Below are 19,427 nucleotides of genomic sequence, written 5' to 3' on the forward strand. Positions count from 1 at the left end.
AGTTGGAGTTGGAGTCGGAGTCGGAGTCGGAGTCGGAGTTGGGGTCGGGGTTGGGCTCGGGTCGGATCGGTGCTAGGGTCCACCGCTGGCTCACGAAGGCCAGAATGCTAATACTCCCTCCGTCTCATTCTAAGTGACTTGTTTTCTCATTTTAATTGATACATTTTCTACTATAAATATATCATTATTTCTACTTTATCATCTCACTATACTTTATTTTGTCTCCATTCAATTCTCAAAACAAAGCTTTATAAAATCTCGTATCAAATACTTCCTCCGTCCCATAGAAATATGACTGAATTTTCTTTTTCATCCATCCCATATGTAGGGATCAGATCACTTAGGATTCACTAATTACCAGGACCTCTTTTATTGATTGGTTCTGAGATGGCTAATCTCAGAGGTACAAACCAATACAACAGTGGTATCACGATTACACACTAAGTACAAGAGTTACAACCAGAAACCCTAGACTAATGTCAAGCACTCCTCTGGTCTTGAGATTCCATCACTTCTGATAGTACCTGCACACTTAGTAAGGAAATTAGTCACACAAGAAATGATCCTGAAGGATCTAAACCACAAGAAAGGACTAAGTCAGAGAATCGGGCCACGAGTGGCTCAAGTCACAGCAGTGACTGCACTAGGCCTCAGACCTCCCCAATCCTCACAGCAAGTCACAAAGGAGAGCACCATTGAACGAACTCAAACCAGAGATCAGTGGAACCCTATATCTCACCGGTCAACACACACCACGACCGTCTCACACGCGGACTCACACCCACAACTTTAGAACACAGCCAAGAACTCCAAGAGCCCTCACCAAACACTCCAAGCACTTCGGGATTGGTCACTTAAAAAAGACCAAACCCTAGATTAGAGAAGGAAACCGAAGAAGTTGCCTATCACTCAATCTACACCGGTAGAACTCTTAGGAACTGAGAATCATCGGTGTAACAGAAAGCTCAAAGAAGAACTCCGACTAGACTTGCCGGAATCTTAGAGAGAAGGAAGAGAGAAGGCGGTGGATCTGAGAGCAAGAGAGAGAGAGGATAGATTCGAATGAGAGAAACCCTAAGGTCTTCTCTCACTTAACAAACACACCTCACATCTAACGACTGTGGTGCAGGATCCGCGTGGAGTTGCCACATGGCGTGCATCCAGCAGCTCTGGCAAGGAAACGGGCCAGACTTAATTTGGGCCATCAATTAATCATATGGGCTCATCAATAAACTAGCCCAACCAATTAATAGTGGAAGCCCAAAGCAAGGAGTCTAATAAATCAACATTCTCCACCTTTGGACTACTTCTGGAGAAACAGGGAAGAGCCTTGGTCTACTGCTGCTTCATCATAGCCTACAAGGCATTCATATCACCAAAGAACACAAAGCTCATTGGATAGAAAATGTCAGGTTGCCTAACAAAACACCAGATGGTAAACCAATTAGTTTTGTAGGACTTAAGCTGCCTTGTGACTTCAAAGAGTCAACAAGGTCTTTCCCCGGGACATGCAATGCACATGCTCAACCAAAATCAAAATGCAATTTTTTGATGCATGACATCAATTTATTCACAGAGAGACATTTAGTACCCATATCAGCTGGGTTATGATCAGTATGCACCTTTTGTAAAAGAACTTCACCTTTTTCCACAACATCTCTAATGAAATGGAACCTAACATCTATATGCTTAGTTCTATCATGGAAAACAGGATTTTTACAAAGTTGGATGACAGACTGACTATCAGAATTAAGCACAGGAGCAGACTTAATAAAATTGAGCTCAGAGAGAACTCCCTTTAACCAGATTGCCTCCTTCATAGCCTTTGTAATGACTATATATTCTGATTCTGTTGTAGACAGAGCTACAATGTGTTAGAGTTGTGATTTACAACTAACACAAGACCTGCAAACCTGAAACACATAGGAAGTTGTGGACTTCCTCTTATCCTTATCATTTGCAGTTAGAATCAACAAAACCATACAACTCAACACCTTGATCATGCTTAGAAAAACATAAACCATACTTAGAAGTATTTTTCAGATATCTAAGCAACCATTTAAGAGCCTCCCAATGCACTGGCCCAGGGTTAGACATGTATCTACACAAGCAAGAAACAACATAGGCAATATCAGGCCTAGTACTAACCATAAGATACATCACAGAGCCAATAGAATTAGAATAAGAGACCTTTTGCATAGCTTTTACCTCAGATTCAGTTGTAGGACAAAGGTCCTTACTCAGCCTTAAATGAGCAGCTAAAGGAACAGAAGCAATTTTAGCACCAAGCATATTAAACTTTTCAAGAATTTTTTGCACATAAGGTTCTTGATGAAGGACCAGAGAAGAGGACTTTCTATCCCTAAGGATATTGATCCCCAAAATCTTTTTTGCATCACCAAGATCTTTCATGTCAAAATTTTCACACAAAGCACTTTGCACATGTTTAATAGACTTAATGCAAGGACCCATAATAAGCATATCATCCACATACAACAGCAAGAACACAGGCACTTTATCAAGGTTTTTCACATACAAACAAGCATCAAAGGTGCTCCTAACAAAGCCTAACTTCTGCATGCATGCATTAAACTTGATATTCCACTGCCTAGGAGATTGTTTAAGACCATACAGAGCCTTCTTAAGCAAACACACATAATTGGGAAAGTTAGGATCCACAAAACCCTCTGGTTGTTTCATATATATTGGTTTATCCAAATCACCATGAAGAAAAGCAGTTTTGACATCCATTTGCTTTAATTTCCAATTAAAATGAGCACATAAGGCAAGCATTACTCTTACAGTAGTAAACTTAACCACAAGAGCAAAAATTTATGTATAATCTATCCCCTCTTGATGAGTAAAACCTTTGGCAACCAACCTAGCCTTGTACCTCAATCCCTGAATCTCATCTTTCAACTTAAACAGCCACCTGCAATCAACTACAGAGGCACCAGGGGGTAGAGGCACAAGGTTCCAAGTATTATTGACAAACAAAGAGTGGATTTCTTCGTGCATAGCTTTAAACCACATACCCCAAAACTTGGACTTTGAGCCTGTTTAAAAGATTGAGGCTCATTTCCATCAGATTCAAACACATTAAAAGCTAGGGCAACTAAATCATAAAAGAACCAAATCTATCAGGGGGTTTGCCAACCCTTCTCATTCTATCCACAGTTAATTGATAATTGTGTATATCTGGATTATTATTGGGTTGTGGCTCACCATCAAAAACATTTTCAAGATCAGGGTCTTGGTTTTCCAGAGGCTCAGGGGGGATAGGATCTGGGTTAATAGGGGAAGAATTCCACACCTGCTCCACCTCAGTGGAAGCATCACTACCCTGGGACTCCACCTCACTTGAGGACCTCTCATTAGATTGCTCCACCTCACTAAGAGGTTCACCATCTGAGGTGGAGAAGCAGGGGACCTAGGAACAACACAAGGGAAATCTTCTTCATTGAAGATGACATCCCTACTAACCACAACCTTGAAACCAGATTCATCCCTAACCCACACCCTATAACCCTTAACACCATCGAGATAGCCAACAAAAACACTCTTCCTTGATCTTGGGTCTAACTTATCAGTTTTTGAATGAATAAAAGCACTACATCCAAACACCCTTAGGTGTGACAGATTGGGTTTACTACCAGTGAAAACATGCTCAGGGCATCTGCCCTTAAGAGGAACAGAAGGGGATCTATTTATCAAATAGCATGCAGTGTAAAGGGCTTCACCCCAAAACTTTTTTGACAAACCACTTTTGGATAGGAGACACCTGACCTTTTCAAGTAAAGTCCTATTCATCCTCTCAGCAACTCCATTTTGCTGAGGGGTGTAAGGCGTAGTTTTATGTCTCCTAATCCCAGTTTTTTGACACAAAGAATCCATTTGAGCATTGCAAAACTCAAGGCCATTATCTGTCCTAATGGTCTTGATACACTTTCCAGTTTGATTTTCAATTAAAACTTTCCAATTTGAAAAAGTTTGAAAAACATTAGACTTATGTTTTAAAAGAAAACAACAAACTTTTCTTGAAAAATCATCCACAATGGATAAGAAATACACAGATCCAGAGTGGGTAGTTAGAGAGGCAGGTCCCCAAACATCCATATGCAAGTACTCTAAGACAGCTTGACTAACATTTTCAGTCACAGGGATGGGAAAAGACACCCTATGTTGTTTTCCCATCACACAAGTTTCACAAAAGGGGAGCTCATTTTTGAAATCCAACTCACTCAAAATTTCAGAATTTTTCAAAAGTTTTAACCCCTTCTGACTCATGTGCCCAAGTCTATTATGCCACAGTAAAGCCTTATCCATTTTAACCAGATTTACACTGTGATCATAACTAGTTAGAGGCTTAGCAGTACACACATACAGATTACACTTTTTCACAGCTTTAAATAGGCATAACACACCCTTACAGATCTTCATAATACCCTGCCCCCACTTACCCTCAAAACCCTCAGATTCAAGACAAGAGCAAGACAACAGATTATAACTCAGATCATACACATATCTCATATCCATTCTCAAACTTTAAAAGCACAGTACCAATGCCAAGAATTTTACACTTCTTGTCATTAGCCATAGACACAAAAGCATTTTCAACAGGTTTGAGAGAATTGAAAGCATCTTTGAAAGGATATATGTGAAAAGTGCATCCTGAATCAATTAGCCAGTCATTTTTGGTAAAGAAACACTCAGAGACAGAATTTACAGAAAAAACATCATAGTTCATAAAACAAAGACCATCTGCACCATCTTCCCTGGCCAGATTTGCAACAGACTCCATTTGGTTATTACCATTTGGATTATTACCTTTCTTGTGTCTAGTACATTCTGCCTTGTAATGACCCACTTCACCACAATCAAAACATTTTCTTTTAAACTTAGGGTCTTTGCTTTTAGACCTAGACCTGCCTCTGTTTGTCTTTTTACCATTCCCAGAGGAATTACTACCATCCCCTCTAGATTTAGATCTCCCTCTCATATTCAAAGTCTTAGTTTGAGAAGATTTAGAGTTAAAGTTTTCTTTAAGCTCCAATTCTTTTGACTTTAAAGAACTGATTATTATGTCTAAAGGGGCACTATCCCTTCCATACTTTATAGTTCCCTTAACATCACTATAAGTATCAGGGATAACATTCATGAGGGCTATGTTGGTATACTCATCAATTGTTTTATCTCCAGGCCTTTTAATGTCCTGGACCAAATTTTGAAAAGTATCAATATTATCATCTATGTCCTTTGAAAGATCCAATTTCAATTTAAAAAGATTTTCCAGAAGATACATCATGGAGGACATAGAAGTTTCAGTATAGAGAGTATCCAGCTTAGTCCACATCTCACTGCCAGATTCAATAGCCCCAACCTTTCTAATCACAGAGTCAGAAAGGTTGAGGATAATTGAAGACCTAGCTAATTCATTCATTTCAGCCTTTTTCTCAGCAGACATATTTTCAGGAAGAACCCCTTCAATGGCTTTGAAAACCTTTTGTTGAATCAAGACACATTTTACCTTTTGTTTCCAAATAACAAAATCATTTTTCCCATTGAAGGGGACAATGCCAACTGGCTGGGTCATTTTAAGAAAGATCTTTACACACACAAAAGAACCCACAACACCAAGGGCAAAGCAAGCAACTCTGCTTTCACAGATAGTGGATTTAAACAAGTAAAAGTCAAGGAATCCACTAGGAACGGATATGCAAAGATTTTTCATGTAATAATCATAGATGCAACTAGCAGCAAACACACACACACAGGAAGAACAACTCAAGGTGATCCTAGACACACTATTATCAAGTCCAGGGGAGTTCCTCCCTATCTGTCTCGTGTACCCCGGCAAGAGGATTTCCCAGTTCACAATCACCCAATGTATGGGGGGCGCAGGGGGTCACTCAAGGCGGTTAAGGCACAGGGTGGATAGGTAATTCACTCAAGACACAGAAACTGAGCTCTGAGATACACACCTTGAGTAAGAAAAGAAGAAGCAAGCAAGCAGCGGAAAATAAATAAAGTAGTAAGCACCAAGATCATGCAAGAAAACAAGAGCACAAAACCTAGACCGCGGCCAGCGGTTACTACCAGCAACAAAAGCCCAAGCCTAGGGTTCTAAGAAAACAGTAAATGAGAGGTTCAGCCAATTTACCAGAGCGGGAACCCTATCGTTAAGGAGAACCCGACTATACCTGAGAGCCTATACCGGAGGCTTGAGCTTTACTCTGAAGAGCCCACCTCCTTTTAATTTTGCGACCCGGTGTGCCTAAGTGATCCCCCCGTGGCTCTGATACCACTGTAGGGATCAGATCACTTAGGATTCACTAATTACCGGGACCTCTTTTATTGATTGGTTCTGAGATGGCTAATCTCAGAGGTACAAGCCAATACAATAGTGGTATCACGATTACACACTAAGTACAAGAGTTACAATCAGAAACCCTAGACTAATCTCAAGCACTCCTCTGGTCTTGAGATTCCATCACTTCTGATAGTACCTACACACTTAGTAAGGAAATTAGTCACACAAGAAATGATCCCGAAGGATCTAAACCACAAAGGACTAAGTCAGAGAATCGGGCCACGAGTGGCTCAAGTCACAGCAGTGACTGCACTAGGCCTCAGACCTCCCCAATCCTCACAGCAAGTCACAAAGGAGAGCACCGTTGAACGAACTCAAACCAGAGATCAGTGGAACCCTAGATCTCATCGGTCAACGCACACCACGACCGTCTCACACGCGGACTCACACCCACAGCTTCAGAACACAGCCAAGAACTCAAGAACCCTCACCAAATACTCCAAGCACTTCGGGATTGGTCACTGACAAAAGACCAAACCCTAGATTAGAGAAGGAAACCGAAGAAGTTGCCTATCACTAAATCTACACCGGTAGAACTCTTAGGAACTGAGAATCATCGGTGGAACAGAAAGCTCAAAGAAGAACTCCGGCTAGACTCGTCGGAATCTTAGAGAGAAGGAAGAGAGAAGACGGTGGATCTGAGAGCAAGAGAGAGAGAGGATAGATTCGAATGAGAGAAACCCTAAGGTCTTCTCTCACTAACAAACACACCTCATATCTAACGGCTGTGGTGCAGGATCCGCGTGGAGTTACCACATGGCGTGCATCCAGCAGCTCTAGCAAGGAAACGGGCCAAACTTAATTTGGGCCAGCAATTAATCATATGGGCTTAGCAAAAAACCAGCCCAACCAATTAATAATGGAAGCCCAAAGCAAGGAGTCCAATAAATTTACACCATATAAATATTTCATATCCATTTATGAAAACCTTTTTCTTCTTATCTTTTACTTTATCATTCGATGACTCCACCAACCACTACATTTTTTAATTACTCTCGATGTTCCTAAAGATGTTCGGGGGGGAGCCCATGGGCGCGCCACGGAGTTGGCCTGGCCAGGGCTCTTGGGCGCGGGGCGCGGCGCCCTATTGTGGCGGCTGAGAGCTGCGGAGCCTGCCCAGGTTCGACTTTTTTTTAATTTTTTTTTATTTTTTCAATCTTTGTGCTAATTTTGTGGAAGCAAATTTTGGAGAAGATGAAGCGTAGAGAGAAATATGGAGAGAGAGAGTGTGTGTAATTAAAAAGGGGATGCCGGTTTTCAAAAAATTAATTTAGCATTAATTTAGGAAACAAATAATCTCTATGCTGTAAAACTAAATCCCAATTAAAATTGGTCAACTTTTTAATTAAGATTTGTGATTCTCAATTCACACTATAATTACGAAAATAATTAAAATTCAAATTTTCAATAAATATATTTACTTGTAATTGTCAATTTTTTTAATAATTAATTTATATTTTTTTTTTCTAATTATTATAGTCTGATAATTTTTATTTTAATTGAATTAAAATATACCAAGAATTGAAAAAATAATTAGATTTGTGCCTTGGGCTTGTCCACTACTTGGGTGGACAAGTTTTTTTGTTGGCCCTGGCCAAGTTTTTGTGGCTTGGGCATGACCTAACTATTGTGGACACCCTGAGTATGATAAACTAAAAAGAAAATATTGACATCTTGAATGGAACGGGGAGAGTATTTTTTTTTCTTTCTCTCTTACTTTACTAATTACATATCATAACTCGTGTTATCCCTCATTAGTCATTTCTATGGGACGGGGAAAGTACGAAAGGTTTGCTTAGAGTGGGGGACACACATGGAATATTGCTTAGGTTTTTTAAGTTGCCGTCGACTTTAAAATGCGAAATTTAATCAAATTTCATGATTTATTTGGCAAAAATTTATTGGACGATGCCGGTTGTCCACATAGATATTTCGGTTGACACATAAACTGTCACGACCGCATTTTGCTAAGGATAGCGAAAGCGGGTAAACCGCGACTAATAAGAGGGATTAAAGAAGCGGGGAAAAGAAAAGGGCTAGAACTTGAGAATTTCACAAAGCCAAGTCAATTGATAACATAGAAGCCAAGTATTTCATTACACGGTCTTGAAAACAGAATAGACATCTCCTCGAATAAATCAGAGTTGATGGTGAGGTTCTTAATTCTAAGAGCACAGCGGAATAAGTCCTTGCTAAACGACTTCGTGTATGAAGACACGAATCGTTGGGAGATCAACTTGATAACATCGACTCCGATCATCACTCCATCCTCTTGACGTTCAACCTGCACATTTATAAATACATGCAGGGCTGAGTACAGGAGTACTCAGTGGACACGTGCCGAAAACAAAACATACATTATATAGTTGTCAAGCCATCACAGTAACACACGGAGGTTTTCTTAAAAGGCCCGAGCTTACTAAGTTCTTTTGTGAGCTAAAAGTTCGACTACAGACTAGGTTCTTTCATCATTCATCATTCATTCATAAATCCATTCCATTCATTCATAAATCCATTCCATTCGTGAATCCATTCCATCTATAAATCCATTCCATTCGTGAATCCATTTCCGTTCGTGAATCCATTCCATCTATAAATCCATTCCATTCGTGAATCCATTCCATTCGTGAATCAATTTCCGTTCGTGAATCCATTCCATCTATAAATCCATTCCATTCCATGACATTCAATCTCATTTATCAAAAAAAACATTTATGGCATGACAATAATTTTGAAAAGAAACATAGCTCCATTTTGAGAAAAGATGATTTTTCATAACTTCAAATGTATTTGCTTTATATCCACACCAGTGTGCTGAATATTAAAAGAAAGCCCACCTGGTATGCTTATTCCTTAATTCAATTATTTGCGTTGGCCTCACTTGCCCTTGAGCAGTTTATGCTTTGAAAATAAATAGCGTAGCACGCTAATTAGTACTTGAACTATTTCTCATTAGAAAGAATGCATGCACTCTATGACATACACCTATATCCTTAGTCTGGTCTCATAAGATCTCAAATCCTTTCTCGGGCTTCACTAAGTTGTAGGATTTATTCATTCACTTCACTAAGTTCGGAGAAGTTCTATTTTCTTAAAAACAAATACTTGAGCAATTAATAAAATATGGATTCTTGGAAAATCCCTTCTTAAATCTTTTGTTTGAATTTTTCTTAAGGCCGCCCATGGCGTCGCGACGCCGGTCGGCTTTCGCGTCTCCCACTCTACTACTTTATTTTCCCGGAATCTACATAAATTATTCGGAATTTATACATCGACTTTTCCGGCTTCATCTCAAAATTTTCCATCTTTGAAAACTTAGAAATTATTCGGGAATTAATTAATTGAGCTCCAACTCAAGTCCTTAAATTAATCTCATCCCACTTCCCATAATTAAATCTTGGCCCAACAATAATAATAGTCTCCACTTATTTCTTTCATAAAAATCAGCCCACCTTCTATTTTAATTAAATGGGTTTAGCCCATACTATTTAAAATATTCCAACTTTAATTAACTGACAAGTTGGCCCAACCTTTTTGTTAAATAGTGCAGCCCCATTATATCAACCCATCGTCCCTCTCTTCTTCTTCCAAAACTCAACCATTTCAAATCCCTAAATTAGAAGAACAGAGAAGCAGCGACGGTTCCTCTCCTCAGCTTGTCGCCGCCTCCGGCGAATTCGCCACCGCCGTTTTCTCCTCCGGCGAGCTCTCTCTCTCCTTCAAGTTCTCTCTCTTCGTCGAGCCCTCTCTGTCGAGCTCGCCCTCTTTCTCCGGAGATCGCAACGCTGCCATCGCTGAGCAAGCGGCGAGGAGCTCCTAGCGCTGCGCGTGCTCTCTCCGGCTCGCGTGGGGAAGCTCCGAAGTCCGCCATCTCACACCGTCGGCCTCGGCGAGCAGAACCGCCGTCTGCCTACGCTATCTGCCCCCGCTCGTCGCCGGCAGCTCTACTAGATACTCCTCACTCCAAAGCTAAGTCTCCTTCCCCTTCCCCTCTGATTCCATTTCTTTGAGCTATGGCAGCAGCTTGGTAATTGTTGGTATGTGGTATGATCTTGTTGGAGCATTTGTTAATCTCATGATTTAAATCTTTGAGAGCCTACTGGATTGGTTCCTTTCCTTGGTTTGATTGCTTTTCTTGCAATACTAGTTACTGATTTATCAATTGGGGCACTTAGCTTACTGCATTGAGTCTCTATTTCTTACACATGCTTACTGTGGGAGAACTTGAGGGTTCTGCTATTGTTCCATACTTGGTTGTGAGAATCCTATGGAAATTTCTAAGTTCTTGTACTATCTATTTGTTGTTCTACATGATGCAAAGGTTATTGGGTGTTGAGGTTGTTACCTCACTTTGATGAATCCTCTCGGATGGGACTGATGTCCAGCCTCAAAATCTCCTCCTTGCTCCTCCTCCCTTCCTTGCTATATTCCTTGACTTTATGTGAGTTTGGGGTGTCGATTTTGTGTGGAGGAGAAGGGAGATGAGGCTGCTTATATAGTGCTCTATTCTTGGCTTTTTGTGCTTGAGACTTGGAGGCAAAGGCTCCTATTTTGGGGCTGCCAGCTCTCCCTCTTTTGAGTTTAATGTTTATGTCTTTCATACCTCTTTTGGTGTGTGTATGGTTGTCTCTCTTGGCTGTTTCCTCAGCCTTGATCGATGGGAGAAGAGAATCTGCCTACTCTATTGTGGGCTTAGGCGATGACTTCTCATGGAAGATTATATTATCTCAAATTCTAGTGGAGAGATATGAGGATATCTTGATTCTTGGTTTTTTTTTTAGACTTGCTGGTTGTTTGAAGGGGACATAGCATACTTGGCATCTTTACTATTTTGATGAAGGTCCAAGACTTTATCTTTTTGGTTGAGGAAATCACTAACCCCTTTTGGTGCTTGACTTGCAGGCTGCCACATTTGGAGCATGGTGAGGGTGGAATCGAGAAGGATGGGGGAGAGAAGAGAAGATCTTGAACTGCAGCTCCCTTGATCAAAGCAACTTAGTTTTTTTTTATCTTGAGATTAGCTACAACAATTTCCGTAGAGTAGAACTAGCCACCATTATTTTTTTTCCACTTTGAGAAGGGTCTCCCATGTGCTTGAATCCAATTTGTTGTACTTTAGTATACACATGTGCATTTCCTCACTTTTCTAATAAAACTATTTTCTCTACTTTTATCCTTGAATTAAAATTTTCTTGCACTTTATTTTTTCCAACCTAAAATACTTAGATTATCCATAAGCCGAAAATACATCGAAGGAAGTACGATTACACCACTTCTAAACGAAATTAGATAGGCTAATAAATCCGATTTATCTCGAAAGAAATGAACGAAATTCTGGGGCGTTACATAAACCTCGATTTCAATAAAATTAAAATTATGAATAATTGCGAATTCACATAGTATTTTAGTAGTAATTTATTGTTTTGTACTCCCTCCGTCCCATTGAAGATGACTCACTTTCCTTTTTGGTTTGTCCCAATCAAGATGACTCATTGCTTAAAATGGAAACTCCTTTATTTCTACTTTATTCTCCCTCTCTTACTTTACTCTCTCCACTTAACACACAAAATAAAGTTGCATAAAATCCCGTGCCGTCCAAGAAATGGGTCATCTTCCTTGGAACGGAGGGAGTAATAATTAAGGGACTGAAACAAAACTTGACAATTTGGGATAAAAAACTTAATAATAATAATAATAATAATAATAATAATAATAATAATAATTTAGAAAAAGGAAAAAGAAAACATTGCTGCCCAGAACTTGTTGAATGGATGGCAACATGTTATTCAATTCACCTCCACAAAATCCCAAGTTCAGTTTATCCATTCAAAACTTCTTGCTCTCTCAGCTCACTCACCGCTACAAAAATCAACGCCACCACATTTAAAATCTACTTAATCTTCTTCCCTATAATCTTGTCTACAATCATTCCCATAACCTCACAATGATTGCAAATCTCTCTTTATCCCCTCGCCAATTCGCCAGATTCAGCACCTCACGAATACCCATTTCCGATTTTCCCCCCAAATCCAAAACCCCTAATTTATTCAAACCTCTATCTTCTTCGCCATGCTCAATAATTCACAGAGATAGTCCGATTCTATTCCGGAGCAGAGGATTACGAGATGCTGCAAGGAAAAAGTTTCGAACTTGCGCGATTGGCGGGCTTGATTTTGGTGCGTTCGAGAGCGCTCAATCAGTTCTTGAAGCAGCTGCCGTGTTGACTGCAATCATCGTGGTTCACGAAAGCGGCCATTTCTTCGCAGCTTATCTTCAGGGGATTCACGTGAGTAAATTTGCAGTTGGTTTTGGTCCGATTTTAGCTAAATTCAATTCGAAAAATGTTGAGTATTCATTTAGGGCTATACCTCTCGGTGGATTTGTTGCGTTTCCTGATAATGATCCCGATAGCGATATCCCTGCCGATGATGTCAATTTGCTGAAAAATAGGCCGATTTTCGATAGGGTTGTTGTGATTTCTGCTGGTGTGATTGCCAACATTGTGTTTGCTTATGTTATCATCTTTGCACAAGTACTGTTTGTTGGATTGCCTGTGCAAGAATCGTTCCCTGGTGTGCTTGTGCCAGAGGTGAGGCCGTTTTCGGCCGCCTCAAGAGACGGTTTGTTGCCCGGTGATGTGATTTTAGGCCTAGATGATGTTGAGCTTTCGAGAACCGGTCCTAATTTGGTTTCTGAGGTAGTTGATGTGATTAGGAATAGCCCGAATAGGAAGGTAGTGTTTAAAGTCGGAAGGGGGAGTGAGAATGTGAAGATCAATATCACCCCGGATAAGAATGTGGATGGCACCGGGAGGATCGGAGTTCAGTTGTCGCCTAATGTGAAGCTCACGAAGATTAAACCGAGGGATCTGTTTGAGGTGTTCCGTTTCTCTGGCCGTGAGTTTTGGGGTTTGTCTTCTAATGTTCTGGACAGTTTGAAGCAGACATTCATGAATTTCTCCCAGTCCGCTAGTAAGGTTTCTGGTCCCGTTGCCATCATAGCCGTTGGTGCAGAAGTTGCAAAGTCAAACACTGATGGCCTTTACCAATTCGCGGCTATTTTGAATCTGAATCTCGCTGTGATAAACATTCTGCCTCTGCCTGCCTTGGATGGTGGATCGTTGGCGTTCCTCCTGATAGAGGCGGCTAGAGGCGGGAGGAAGCTCCCGTTTGAGTTGGAGCAGCGGATCATGTCATCTGGGATCATGCTGGTTATAGTCCTCGGGGTTTTCCTTCTTGTGCGTGACACGTTAAACCTGGACATCATCAAAGATTTGTTATGATTCTTGGCCAGGTAAATGCTTCGTTTCTTGAGATGTTCGTATGAGGAGAGGCCAATGATGCATACGCTGGTCGCTTGTTACTGTTGCTCCGCGTAAATACATACGATAAATCCCCTCTTCATCTGGATCTTGAGGTCTAGTGAACATTATTGATTGTCTAGTGCTCAACACATTAATCTAAATACTTAGATTATATACTCCATCTGTTTTAATTCGAGAATCGTTTTATAGTTACCAGTTGGACTCGATATGATGATCTTTGTATAGTTTTTCGAGATCATGTGTATCATTTTTCTGTGTTGCTGCCTACTCTACTATTACCTGTGCTGTTTAATTCCTCTCATTCTCGAAATGCTTATGTTGTCGATTACTTGATGTTGGTTGTTAGGTGCTTCGTCGTCGTCGTCTTCGTTGTTGTTGTTGTGATTTGATACATCTATGATTGCTTTTACACTCATGTTTCTGTTTATTGAAGGACATTAAATTTGTTGGATGCAATATTTCAGTAGATAGGTAGGTCAATAATTGTGTACTCGACTTATTAATATATGGATTCATAGAGTGAACTTATGGAATTATAATATACTCCTATATATTTAAGATAAATTGCATATCTAGTTTGGAACGACAAGTGAGAAGTGTTGAAGATGATTCAAGAAAAGATATATTTTCATTGCATGAAATTTACTACCTTCTATTTGTTGTTATAGAAGGCATTAATTGATAATGCAGAGGAACTCTAGAGATACAACTTTCACAGACGAAATATTCTAGTTTGAAAATAAGAAACATCACAATGTTTGATGCCAATGTGATGTAGTAAGCATTAACATAGTTATGTTCATGGGCCGCCTTTGCCGCCGGAGCCGCTTCCAACTCCAACGCCGGTTCCAGAACCACCTCCAACACCTACTCCAATCCCAATGCCGATACCAACGCCAACTCCTCCACCGTGCCCTCCACCGCCACCACCTCCTATGCCACCACCAGCACCACCTCCTAATCCTCCACCAGCACCAGCACCACCACCAAACCCACCACCATGTCCTGAACCTCCACCTAAACCTCCGCCGCCACCACCGCCTCCTCCTCCTCCACCTCCACCGCCCCCAGCTCCTCCGGCACCAACACCCCCACCAGCACCAAATCCACCACCATGGCCAGATCCTCCCCCTAGACCACCACCTCCACCTCCACCCCCACCGCCGCCTCCTCCTCCCCCTCCTCCAACTCCACCCGCACCGCCTCCAACACCACCGCCACCTCCTCCTGCTCCACCACCCAAACCGCCACCACCACCTAGTCCTCCTCCTCCTCCTCCTGCTCCACCACCACCACCAAAGCCTCCGCCTCCTCCCACACCACCACCACGTCCACCATGTCCTCCACCAGGACGACCACCATAACCTCCCCGACCTCCTCCCCGTCCACCCCAACCGCGGCCACGGCCATAGCAGCCACGCCGGCTATACCTACAATCATCTCTCCAACCCTCCTTATCAAGTTTCCCATCACCAAGAATCTCTACACTCAAATTCAACACCAAGACAATGAGAAGGGCCGTTACACACATCCATTTATGAGAAATCCCCATTTTCCCTAAAAACCAAGGTTTATTATTAGTGTTATCTCACTCAACTCTGCATGCCCATTATATACAGAAACTAACTCATCTACACATCTACCCCCAATTAATGCACACATTGCTTGCTTACATCTACGCGTTTGAACAGATGGGAAGTGGCGGGAGAGCATTTATTGTTAAAAAAAAAGTCAATTCAGATTAGGGTTTAAAATGGTAAAATTTCATCTAGTTAAGCCTACCGACACACTCATCTCTCTCTATCTTATTTAGACATAAAACATGGGTCAACTTAGCTAGGATATTTCTATGTATCCTTTTAAATCTTTAGTTTCTAAAGAGTTATTAAAAGGTGTGGTTGGGATAGTGAAGTGAAGTTATAATATACTCCCTTTGTCCCGCTTTAGCAGCCTCATTGACTTTTCTGCACTCGTTTTGTAAAAATGATAATAAATAGTTAAAGTGGAGAAATAATAAAGTAAAAAAGAGAATAATATAGAGAAACGTCTTATCTACATTATTCTCTTTTTTATTTTATTATTTCTCCACTTTAACTATTTATTATCATTTTTACAAAACGAGTGCAGAAAAGTCAATGGGACTGCTAAAGCGGACGGAAGGAGTAATTAATGCTGCGCTATCTAGTATTGTAACTTTTTTATTTAAATTTTGTGATGGATTTGTAAGAGATGACTTGTACGAAGAACATCTCCCTTTTAATTAGAAAAGTATAGTAACACATGGAAAATGGTAAAATTAAATGTTCATGCTTTTGTTTGTGTTGAAATCATATCCTTATTACTACAAGATAACATACTTCTTGCATAAATTAAAATTATTATAGTAACAAATAAAAGAACTAGATGATATTTGTTATAAAGCACTCTAATTTTTTAAAAGTAGAAGTACTTAAATTGTCCATTTAATTTCTCCCAATAAAAGAAAATTACATTTAATGATTTACAGTTAGATGGAGAAATATATGAATCGTGAATCTGACCTGTTCAAATACCCGACTTAGTCCACCTTGACATTAATTTCTCACATGCATCCATTTAATATTTATTAAATGTATTAATGCTAGAGCTGTATAAAAGCAATAATACATGTAAAATATATAAAAAATATTAACAATAATACTAGCTAGACTACTAATAACATTACAATTATTATGATATAAAAGAAGATTTGATTATCGATTAACGAATTGCAATAGATTACTTTTGCATAAACATATAAGCGCATCTACAATGCTAAATAGGCCAGCAATAGGCCAGCCACTCTCTCTCCCTGCCACGTCAGCAGCACTAAAAATTCACCTGTCACATCAGATTTAGGCCATGCCATAGGCTAGCCATAGGCCAACCGCAATAAAAATAATTCAAAATATACTACATTTACGGAATTAAAATCACGATTAAATTACCGAATTAAATTTACGAGACATATACGAGAAAATTCATTAATTTTTTTTTAAATAAAAAAAGTCCATTAACTAAAAATAAAAAAAATTACATAATAAAAAAAAAACGGGCTTCCACACACGAGCCACCACCCCACTCTACTGCTCACTAATTTATTAAAAAAATACATTAAAAAATGTTAGTATGACTTGAATCCGTTATAGTATGACATGTTTCTGTTTTAGGTCTTAATTTTGTATTGGGCTAGTTGTTGTTGTCCATCGATAGATGTTGCTCTTGTACAAAAATTTAGAGATAGAGAAATTCGCGTTTAAATAGTTTTTCAAAAATTAAAAAAAAAATTAAAAAAAAATTAAAAAATAGCACTGGCCGATCGCTGGCCGATCGGCACGCCACAATGCCGGCCTGCGCATCGGCCAGCGCGTCGCGATCGGCCAGCCCACGCCGAAATTTTGGCCGATTTCCCGCTGGCCACCTCCAATGGTTCGGCTAGCCGATCGGCCAGCGCCGCGAATCGGCTAGCCGGTCGCTAGCCGACCATTGGAGATGCTCTAATTAAGATCGATAGCAGTCGCATTAATTTACTGCCAAGATTACTGAAAAGAAAATTCAAAGTAAGCACAACCAAACCATTAGAGCATCCACAATGGTAATAGACGAGCCATATGCCAGTCACTCTCTCTCTGCCACGTCATCAACACTAAAAATCCACCTGCCACATCATCATTTTAATCAAACAGGCTAGCCGCAATAAAAATAATTAAAAAACAACTACATTTACGGAATTAAATTTACGATAAATTACGGAATTAAATTTACGAGACATATACGGGAAAATTCATTTATTTCATTTAAATTAAAAAAAAGATACATAGATAAAAAAAAGTACATAATTAAAAAAAAAAACCGGGATTCCACACACGAGCCCCCTCTCTCTACTTTCGTCGCCGTCGTCGCCGCCGCCACCCGGGACCTCCACATCGGTGGCATCTGAGCCCGCATCTGAGCCCCCCATCTGTGCCTTCACGGCATCCAAATCGACCTGCATGCTCTCGAGCATCGAGTGAAAAAACCTCTTCTCCGTGGGGTCAGTGGCGGTCCTCCAATCTTGGAAGATCGTGTACATCTGCTTCCGCATTTTTTGACGCAAGAAGAAGGTGTACGCGGGTGGGGAGGCGGGAGCTGCCGAGTGGACATCCTGGGGCGATAGGGGGAAGGATCCCCTCGCTGCCCGTTGCGCCTGCTTTTGGCCAACCGGGCGAGTGCGGCAAGCAAACGATGGAGGGGACGGAAACTCCTCAGCATCCGGGGGGAGGTCGTGGGAACCGCTGCTGCTGCCGCTGTAATCGACGGAATAGTTCAGCTTCTGCTTCTTCGGCCACCCAGCGTCGACCCCCGCCCGGAACTTCTCGAAGTCCTTTAACACCAAATAGCAGTTCCAAAAGTTGAACTCCATATAAAGCTCCGGCTTGGGGAATTGACTCTTCGCTATCCTCCGGCAGTCCTCCTCAGTCTGCCCACTACTCATCATGCGGAGGGCGTTGGCGTACAACCCCGAAAATCGGCCGACCACGGCCCTGATGCGTTCCCATCCCTTCCGGCACTCCTCGCCGCTGTAGTCTTTTCCGTGCGGGCAATACCTCTTGTAGGCTGCTCTAATCTTAGCCTACATGTTGACGATCCGCTGGTTGTTCGCAACCAGCGGATCGTCGCAAACCGACAACCACACCTTGGACAGGGCGACGTACTCCTCTTTCGTCCACTTCCTCCGTGTCGGCGAGTCGTCAACAGCCGGCTGCGACGACTCGCCGACCACCTTGCTCTTCCCCTTGCTCTTATTCTTCGGCGCGGCCCGACGACGCCCCTCTACTCCCCCGCTGGAACGGCAGTGTCCGCCTCCCCGATATCGATCCCCAGCTCATGTAATGAGAAACGGTCATCTCCAGTGAACTGTGTCTCCACTGGGGTCGACGTGTGAGACGAAGCCGTCAAAGAATCAAGAGTGGGACGATAGATCGTGTCGCCCCCGGTGACCCCTGCATCCCGGACTGCATACCGGGCTGCATCCCTCCCTGCCATACCGACATCGTCCTCGTATCTATTGTACCATCTGCTGTGGCATCTGGGGCATACCTCCCCACCCCGGCGTTGCCTGCCCCCCACCCGGCACCCCCCCTGCGCGCCCGCCATCAACCCCATCAATTGTTGCCAAGGGGTGTAGTACCCTTGGCCCATCTGCCCGCCCATCCCGCCCATCTGCCCCCATCCAGACCCCATGGGTACCGTGGGAGTCTCGAGATCTGCTCGTCGCCGGACTGGACTCGTTGTTGTTGTCCATCGCTCGATGTTGCTCTTGTATAGAAATTTAGAGAGAGAGAAAACTCGTTAATACAAGTGGTGCATATGAAAATGAAACTAAAATTGTGTATATATAGTGTTTCAAAAAATTTCAAAAATAAAAAAATAAAAAATTGCACTAGCCGATCGCGAGCCTGCAATGGCGGCCAGCGCATCGGCGAGCGCTCGCCTATTTTCTCGCTGAAAAGGCGCTGGCCGATTCCAATGGTTCGGCTAGCCGACCGGCTAGTCGGTGCGCTAGCCATCATTGTGGATGCTCTTAATTTGAGCTATTTATTGTTATGAATCAATCAAGAAAACGATATGCTAAGAATAAGAAAAAAGACACAGGAATTTACGTAGTTCGAAATTAATTTTGTTCTACATCCAAAAAAAAAACAAGGGAAAGATTCTTTATTTGTGTATCACACA

General features: G+C 41.5%; 2 protein-coding genes and 2 long non-coding RNA genes across 4 annotated transcripts; 2 read left to right on the top strand and 2 right to left on the bottom strand.

Annotated features, from left to right (window-relative positions):
* Nucleotides 1-8,420: 8,420 nt before the first annotated feature.
* Nucleotides 8,421-11,277, bottom strand: LOC125214712. The gene is made up of 2 exons (XR_007175162.1): nucleotides 10,716-11,277; nucleotides 8,421-8,654 (listed from the first exon to the last, which is right to left on the bottom strand). It is a non-coding gene; the product is annotated as an uncharacterized LOC125214712 (long non-coding RNA).
* LOC125214713 lies at nucleotides 9,926-11,537 on the top strand. The gene is made up of 2 exons (XR_007175163.1): nucleotides 9,926-10,407; nucleotides 11,273-11,537. It is a non-coding gene; the product is annotated as an uncharacterized LOC125214713 (long non-coding RNA).
* A 620-nt stretch (nucleotides 11,538-12,157) lies between these two features.
* LOC125214796 (membrane metalloprotease ARASP, chloroplastic-like) lies at nucleotides 12,158-13,961 on the top strand. Its single transcript, XM_048115954.1, has one exon. It carries the CDS (start codon nucleotides 12,315-12,317, stop codon nucleotides 13,650-13,652), a length of 1,338 nt encoding a protein of 445 aa, XP_047971911.1. The 5' UTR covers nucleotides 12,158-12,314; the 3' UTR covers nucleotides 13,653-13,961.
* Nucleotides 13,962-14,493: 532 nt separating this feature from the next.
* On the bottom strand, nucleotides 14,494-15,246 carry LOC125209464 (glycine-rich cell wall structural protein 1-like). The gene has a single exon (XM_048109064.1). It carries the CDS (start codon nucleotides 15,244-15,246, stop codon nucleotides 14,494-14,496), a length of 753 nt encoding a protein of 250 aa, XP_047965021.1.
* Between the last annotated feature and the right edge of the window lie 4,181 nt (nucleotides 15,247-19,427).

This window comes from Salvia hispanica, chromosome 3 (assembly GCF_023119035.1).
Source record: "Salvia hispanica cultivar TCC Black 2014 chromosome 3, UniMelb_Shisp_WGS_1.0, whole genome shotgun sequence".
NCBI classification, from domain to species: domain Eukaryota; kingdom Viridiplantae; phylum Streptophyta; class Magnoliopsida; order Lamiales; family Lamiaceae; genus Salvia; species Salvia hispanica.

What these genes read in the sequence shown, in the direction of transcription:
- LOC125214796 (XM_048115954.1), top strand. Translation starts at nt 12,315, where the DNA reads ATGATTGCAAATCTCTCTTTATCCCCTCGCCAATTCGCCAGATTCAGC.
- LOC125209464 (XM_048109064.1), bottom strand. Translation starts at nt 15,246, where the DNA reads ATGGGGATTTCTCATAAATGGATGTGTGTAACGGCCCTTCTCATTGTC.